At 41.2% G+C, this 8,306-nt stretch overlaps 1 protein-coding gene across 10 annotated transcripts in view; it reads right to left on the reverse strand.

Moving 5' to 3' along the window:
• Window positions 1-1,643: 1,643 nt before the first annotated feature.
• The window catches only part of TEX14 (testis expressed 14, intercellular bridge forming factor), a 73,289-nt gene continuing 66,626 nt past the window's right edge, over window positions 1,644-8,306 (reverse strand). For 9 of the 10 annotated variants that reach the window (XM_032280665.1, XM_032280656.1, XM_032280658.1 and 6 more), the window contains 6 exons: window positions 7,613-7,740; window positions 6,718-6,923; window positions 5,225-5,324; window positions 3,729-3,803; window positions 2,539-2,613; window positions 1,644-1,761 (listed from right to left, as the gene is read on the reverse strand). In XM_032280665.1, coding sequence (XP_032136556.1) covers window positions 1,658-1,761; window positions 2,539-2,613; window positions 3,729-3,803; window positions 5,225-5,324; window positions 6,718-6,923; window positions 7,613-7,740 — 688 coding nt within the window. In that variant the 3' untranslated portion in view covers window positions 1,644-1,657. Of the gene's footprint in view, window positions 1,762-2,538; window positions 2,614-3,728; window positions 3,804-5,224; window positions 5,325-6,717; window positions 6,924-7,612; window positions 7,741-8,306 lie in introns of those variants that run through there. The other variant, XR_004269688.1, reaches the window with a different exon arrangement.

Raw genomic sequence — 8,306 nt, forward strand, 5'->3', positions numbered from 1 at the left:
GAGGCTGAGGCAAGAGAATCGCTTGAACCTAGGAGGCGGAGGTTGCGGTGAGCCAAGATCACACCATTACACTCCAGCCTGGGCAACAATAGCAAAACTCCATCTCAAAAAAAAAAAAAAAAAAAAAAAAAAAATGGGCAAAGAGCCAGGCATGGTGGCTTGCACCTATAGTCCCAGCTACTTGAATGGAAGGGGCAGGAAGATCACTTGAGCCTAGGACTTCAAGTTCAGCCTAGACAACATAGAGCCCATCTCTACTGTACACACACACACACACACACACACACACACACACACACACACACACTGGGCAAAGAGCTCAGACATTTCTCCAAAGAAAATATACAAATGGCCAACAAGCATATGAAAAGATGTTCAACATCACTAATCATTAGGGAAGGGCAAATCAAAAGCACAGTGAGGCACCACCTCACATTCATTAGTATGGCTACTATTAAAAAAAAAAAACAGCCTCCACCCCCACAAAAAGAGAGAAAATAACAAGTGTTAGCAAGAACGTGGAGAAACTGAAACGCTTGTGCACTATTGGTGGGACTGCAAAATGGGGCAGCTGCTATGGAAATAGTGTGGCAGTTCCTCAAAAAATTAAAAATAGAATACCATATGATCCAGCACTACCATTTCTGGGTATATATCCAAAAGAATTGAAAGCAGGACCTCAAAGAGATATTTGTACACTCATGTTCACAGCAGAATTCTTCACCGTAAGAAAAGGTGGAAGCAACCTAAATGTCCATCAACAGATGAATGGATAAATGAGACATGGTATATACATACCACAGAGTATTATTCAGTCTTAAAAAGGAAGGAAACGCTGACACATGCTACAGCATGGATGAACTCTGAGGACATTATGCTAAAATAAGCCAGTCACAAAAAGAAAAATACTGTATGATTTCACTTTATGTAAAGTATCAACAGTAGTCAAACTCATAGAAACAAAAAGTAAAATGGTGGTTCCCAGGGTCTGGGAAGAAACGAAAATGGGGAGTTGGGTTCTTTGTTTCTTTATTTGGAGGCAGAGTTTTGCTTTGTTGCCCAGGCTGGGGTGCAATGGCACGATCTCACCTCATTGCAACCTCCGCCGCCCCGGGTTCAAGTGATTCTCTTGCCTCAGTCTCCTGAGTAGCTGCGATTACAGCCATGTGCCACCACGCCTGGCTAATTTTGTATTTTTAGTAAAGACGGGGTTTCTCCATGTTGGTCAGGCTGGTCTTGAACTCCCAGTCTCAGGTGATCCACCCAGCTTGGCCTCCCAAAGTGCTGGGATTACAGGTGTGAGCCACGGCGCCCAACCGAAAATGGGGAGTTTTTAAATGGGTATAGAGTTTCAGTTTTGCAAGATGAAAAGGTTTGGGACATTAGTCACAACAATGTGAATATACTTATTAATGTTATTGGACTGTACACTTAAAAATGGTTAAGATGATAAATCTTGTTATATATATTTTATCACAAACATTTTTTAAAGCAAAAAAAGCAATCCGTTTTTAAAAAGTAATGCTTTAGGAATAGGGGCTGTTAGATAGTATGGAAAAAGACCACTTTTTTCATTTCTTATTTGTCAATATTAGGAAAAAAACTTATATAAACTAATGCAATTTTTAAAATCCTTTCAAAAATCCAGCTTTTACTGTTACCTCTCTGTGTCCTCTCCTAGATCTTCAGCTTCTTTGGACCAAGGCATACCACTATCTTCTTTTTTACTGTCAGTTTCTTGTTCTTCTAAGTGCCTTTGATCTAAAAACAGTTGAAAGAATTAACTTTATTAGAACAAAAAAAAGTTTGAGAAAAGTTGCGTTAAAATAGAGTGCAAAAATTAAGGCCAATCAGTGGTCCCTGAAGTATGCAACACATTAGCTCTCCTCTTCCCATGAAAGCAGAGGGCCAGGTGGCAGTCTGCAGGCCACCTGTATTTGCAGCAGCTGCTTCTGGGGTCTTGGGAGATTTTCAGTGCCAGGTGAAGCTACAGGAAACCTTGCTTGTGCCAAGGCTCAAAGGAGACAGAGGAGGCAGAAGAAAGAAAGGGCACATAAAAGAGGAAGTAAGCAACCATGAAAACAAATTGCACAAATTTACTTTGGGGACCATCTTGTTCTCACTTGTTAGAAGTTTCTAAGTTGGAGCTCCAAGAAAGGAATTTGGGTGGGGAAGGGATGTATCCTTTAATGTATGCCAAGCATTTTACATATGCTATCTCATTCCATCCGGCCAGCAGTCCTATAAAGGGAAGAGGACTAACATTTGCTAATATTTGAAAATGTTAGTACTTGTACATGGCTCTGTACATGGAGCTAATACGTACTTCATGAGATAGAACTTATTATCCCCATTTTACAGATTAAGACGACTAAGGCTCAGAAAGAGTAAAACAGCTTGTCATACAAATAACTATAAAGTCAGAATTGAGGTGGAGTTGTGCCTGACCTCAAGGTCACACTTCCCTATATGTAGCACTGTGTTGCCAAGAACAGCATTACCATAACATGATGAAAAAGATCTAGGTAGTTCACTTACCATTTGCAGTGACTCCTGCATCACTTGTGTTCTCATGCGACACTGTGGATGAGCTCTGCTGCTGCTTCAAGAGCTCTGTCACAACACAAAAGCCAAAGAAAACTTATTTCCTCCTTTGGATGTCCTGCTGTTCTCTAGAGCAGTGGTTCTCGAAGGGTGATCCTTGGACTAGCCGCATTAACATAACCTGGGAACTTGTTGGGAATGCAAATTCTCAGGCCTCATCTCAGACCTGCTTAATCAGAAACTCTGGGGGTCTAGCAATGTGTGTTTTAACTAGCCCTTCAGGTGATTCTGATGCCTGCTAAAATTTGAGAACCACTGCTTTAGGGCATTCCAGGTTTGAAAGGAATTCTTCAAGTATGACAAAATCCCACACAACACTCAAAATAGAAATGATGATAATCATACATAACACTTGCAGAACCCTAGGTGTCAGGTTCTGTTTCTAAGCACTTGCATACATTAATTCAAAATTAATGTTCACAATTAATCTTCACAACAACCTTCTGATTAGAAGCATTCTCTGAGGGTGAGGGGCTGGTTGGCCAGGCTGTCAAGAAAAGAGCAGTCAGATCTTTCCTAGTGAAACAGTGCACCTGCCCCCCAGTGTTTCCATAACCGTGTAACATTTACTTTCAGCATCAGACCAGCTGGACAGGGTCAGTCAATCAGCTGCAAATAAAATTTGTTTAGTACTGCTCAGTCTCTGCCTGCAAATTCTAGTCTTATTAGGTTTTGTGCCACTGACTTCCCTGTTTTTAGAAAGGGGATTTATTCACAATTCCAATACCTTTAATACCTACAGCTAATGGCAAACTGAAAGTACAGGTGTCTTGGCCTGGGCAGCTGGACCTCAGGCCTCCAAGGAATGGCTGGTTTGTTCTGAAAGCAGATAAGAACTTCTTTTCATAAAAGAAATTCATCACAATAAACCACTTGTATGTTATTTCCTCTTAGATTCATTAACATAAGTCCTTTACATAACAAAATGACAACTGATACAAGCCAATCATCCTGGTCAGGCTGTGGCTCATTTTATTGGAAAACTGCCCCTTCTTCCTATATTCAACCAGGCCTTCACGGGGCCTTTTATACTAGTGTTCATACTTGAGACAAAGACACCATATTGTGGTCAGTGATGAAACTAACAGGGCCAAGAAGTATATTCTGTATTGAACATCTCTTACCAATTTCATCAAGTAGCTCCTGAGATGGTGGTGGTAGCTCATCAATGTGATGCTGTGAGATGGCTTCTACTAGTTCTTAAAAAAGATAAACAGGAAAATGACTTAACACCTTCCTGGACATGAACTGAATTTTCCTAGGATGTCAGATAGACCTGACTGAGGACTTCTCTCAATGATGAAACAAAATAAGGAAGAAGAAAGCCTCTTATGTAATAGTCCCAGTAGAGAGCTCCTAACATTTAATGGCCTTTACTCCCCTCTTTTACCCCAATCCCTTTCCTTTCCTACATCAGCCCTTACCCCAATAGTGCTTGATCTATGCCCCTCCCTTCCTAAGGATTTTGAAGGAGTTCAGTTACAAATTCTTACTAAGTGGCTCAATCTGGACCAGGGCTGCTGGAAGAATACAGAGGTTCTGGGCCAACCAGAATGAACAAAAGCACAAAGTAGAAGGCCTTTAACTAAATATTATCAGGCCAGGGGATTTAGGGGCAGCCATACTTTGGGTCTTGCCCCAAGTGCTTAATTATAACATTAACCAAAATACCTCAACATAATTCACAACTTCCTATCCTATCCCCCTGAGGGAAATTCCAAGAGTTATACCAAAGACAGAAGACATTTAAGTAATAAAGGTAATATGCCTTAAGACTGCTAATATTCTCAGATCTTGCGATTTGGAAACTGCCTTCTAAGAATCTATCCTAAGGAAAGGATTAGAGGTACAGATAAAAATTTATGTACAAAGAGCAAACATTCAAAAACGATATAAATCTTAAACATAAGAAAATGGTTAGCTGGGCATGGTGGCTCATGCCTGTAAATCCAGCACTTTGGGAGGGCAAGGTGGGCGGATCACCTGAGGTCGGGAGATTGAGACCAGCCTGACCAACAGGAAGAAACCCCATCTCTACCAAAAATACAAAATTAGCTGGGCGTGGTGGCGCATGCCTGTAATCTCAGCTACTCAGGAGGCTGAGGCAGGAGAATCGATGGAACCCAGGAGGCAGAGTTTGCAGTGAACTGAGATTGCGCCATTGCACTCCAGCCTGGGCAACAAAGCGAAACTCTGTCTCAAAAAAAAAAAAAAAAGAAAAGAAAATGGTTAAGCAATATGAAGAATAGACTATTACATAGCTACTACATATATTTATGAATAATTTTAATGACAAGGGAAAAGCCTCAAAATATATCAAGGGAATAAAGCAGTCCAGAACTGATACACAATATGATCTCACTATGCTAAAATGTATTATTATACATTTATAAAAATATTTTTAAAATATGCAAAAAAATAGTACATGAGGTTAAAAAAGTGTGGTCACTTTCTTTTTTAAGCTTTTATTTATTCTCCAAGGTTTCTACAATGAGTGCGCTTTACTTTTATAATCAAGGGGAAAACAGCATTTCTGTCTGAACCTAACATGGCATCAAAGATTGACAAGCATCAATTCAAGCCTCCTTAAACTTCTATTTTGATATTAAACAAAGGGTACCTTTAGGCAGGCTCCTTCTCTGGGTGGCATGGGGTAGTGATGTGTCACATGCCTTAGCAAGCCTGGAGGATCCAGACCCAGTAAATGAAGACAATCTTTTCTATAAGAGATAAACATGGTAACTGTCATGTGTGTTGAGCTAAACACGCATATGCAGCTCAGTCATTTCCAACTGTTTTGTTGATTAAGTCACGAAAAACTCACTCACATGTCCTCTCCTCTGGGAAGCCTTTTTTTTTTTTTTATATGAAGTCTCACTCTGTTGCCCAGGCTGGAGTGCAGTGGCACAATCTAGGCTCACTGCAACCTCCACCTCCTGGGTTCATGCAATTCTCCAAGAAGCTGGGATTACAGGCATGCACCACCACTCCCAGCTAAATTTTTTTTTTTTTTTTTGTATTTTTAGTAGAGACAGGGTTTTACCATGTTGGGCAGGCTGGTCTTGAACTCCTGACCTCAAATGATCCACTTCAGCCTCCCAAAGTGCTGGAATTACAGGCGTGAGCCACTGCATCCAGCCTGCGAAGCTTCTTATCCCTGACTGCCTCCTCAGCACTCAGTACTTATCGCTGTGTTACATCAGGCCTGTCTTTCTCACTAGGCAGTGAGCTCCTATGAGGCAGGGATTATGTCTTTCTTATTCACACATGGATGCCTCAAAGAGGGTCTGACATGGTGCCTGGCACTTAGAATTTGCCCAATTAACAGTTTGTTAAACGAACACATACTTCATTTCCCTACTGCAGAGTGAGAACTTTTTTGGGGCCAAATGCCAAAAAAGTTGACAATCAATTTTTCATAAAGTAAGAAACTTGTACTCTTCTTTTTTTTTTTTGAGACAGGGTCTCACTCTGTCACCCAAGCTAGAGTGCAGTGGTTCGATCACAGATCAGTGCAGCCTTGACTCCTGGGCTCAAGTAATCCTCCCACCTCAGCCTCCTGGGTAGCTGGGACTACAGGCACATGCCACCATGTCCCGGCTAATTTTCTGTATCTTTTGTAGAGATGGGGTTTCGTCATGCTGCCCAGGCTGGTCTTGAACTCCTGAAATCAAGTTATCTGTCTGCCTCAACCTCTCAAAATCCTGGGATTACAGGCATGAGCCCCCATGCCTGGCCAGAACGTGTAGTTTTCCTGAAGAGACTACACATATGAGAAAGGGAGAGAAAGAGGAAAAAAAGAAGTAGTAGAAGAAGAGGAGGAGAAGGCAGTATACAATTAAGTGTTCTTCCTGCAGGTTATTAGTTTAGGAGTTCAGGGAACAGTAGAGATCAATCAAAACTCTCAGGGAAGTAACCAGGGGAGGCTTCAAGGAAGAAGCAAAACTTAAGCCTCCCACAATATAGACTCAAGAGAGGAGTGCCCGAGAAGCCTGGAGAGGACCCAGCTCATTTCTTGCTTTCTTAATGAATTTGGATAAATCTTGGCAGTTTGGGTCACTGGGCCCTTTGGGCTGATTCCGTGAGCGTGTAACGTGAAATAGATACACTTACAAGTCCAGTGAGTCTTGAAGGGGGAGTTTCGGAGGAAGTAAGGAGAGAATCCAGTCTCTTTGCTCTCTCTCGGACACTTGTAAATTCATCAGACAAAGTTTGAATAGATTCTTGACTGTTCCAGCAAGAGGCAGACCCTGTCTTTAACTGCAATGTCATACGTTCAAGGCAGTCTTTATACCGACTGGCAGCTGAAGAAACTGACCCTGCTGGAGAAAAGAGGGAGGCTACCATCTGAATCCTTTACATTATTTATCTTTTTTTCCTCTTTTCCTTCGTTTTTGGTTTTTTTTTCTGCCCCAATATGATGTACATTAAAAAAAGAACGCACACACACATCCAAACCCACAAAGCTATACCTATACCAAGGATTTTCCAAATTGTTAATAATTGAAATAATCACTGATCTGAGACACAGCTCCTCACAGTATAAAACATAATAGTCTCTTAACTTGGACTCTAAACTTTATCAAAATAAAATCAAGGAAGATTTTTAAAACCACAAATATACTGGAAATAAGGCCACTAAAGAGAGGATATTTGATGCTGGTTGCACATGGCTGCAGGACCTAAGAACTATATAAAGTTCAAGCACAAGGTACTGTTTTAAGTTGCAAACCCTACAAAACTCAATGCTTTTGCACAAAATTCAGTAACGCTTAGAGGAGACCTAGCATTTCCATGGCTTTACCACTGCAGTTCTAAGTAAAACCTACGAATGGCTGCCCAATAATCACCATCACCCTGCCACCTGGCCTCTCATGGGATTACCCAGCTTTGGCACCATGGAAAAACCTTTGCACTGTGACAACACAGCCACCAGCTCTGATCTCATGGCTTGGTTTCCCAGAGCCAAGGGGCTGGGGCAGTAAGTTCTTCTCTTCCCTGTGATTACCTGGGCTGAGTGGAGTGCTGACACTGGTAGGTGCATGGTTTCTTTTGGGTGTTTTGCATGAAGCTTCCTTAAAAGAGCTGTCTGGTTCACAGGAGATACTAGACAGGTCTTGAATATCTGTCAATGATCTAAAGAATTAAGAGCACACAGTAATGATGAGAAGATGGTTAGAAAAATCAAACAATATATTCCTGAGAGATACTTTTTAAGTATACTCTTAACAAAATTTTTAATGTGTCAATAGGCCAGAATTAGAGAATATTTTAGAATATCTTATACATCTTAAAGAGAATATTAGCCAGGCGCAGTGGCTCACACCTGTAATCCAAGTAATTTGGGAGGCCGAGGTGGGCGGATCACGAGGTCAGGAGTTCGAGACCAGCCTGACCAACACAATGCAACCCCGTCTTTACCAAAAATACAAAATAAATTAGCCGGGTATGGTGGCACATGCCTGTAATCAATCCCAGCTACTCAGGAGGCTGAGTCAGGAGAATCGCTTGAACCCAGCAAGTGGCGGAGGTTGCAGTGAGCCAAGATTGTGCCACTGTGCTCCAGTCTGGGTGACAGAGCAAGACTCCATCTCAAAAAAAAAAAAAAAGAGAGAGAATATTAAAGAACATATCTAATAACAAACAAACAAAAAAAGATAAATAAAAAGAACAAAAAAAGAAAAAAAAACATATCTAAAAGA

Source organism: Sapajus apella, unplaced genomic scaffold (assembly GCF_009761245.1).
Source record: "Sapajus apella isolate SASKATOON/1434 unplaced genomic scaffold, GSC_monkey_1.0 scaffold12, whole genome shotgun sequence".
Classification (NCBI taxonomy): domain Eukaryota; kingdom Metazoa; phylum Chordata; class Mammalia; order Primates; family Cebidae; genus Sapajus; species Sapajus apella.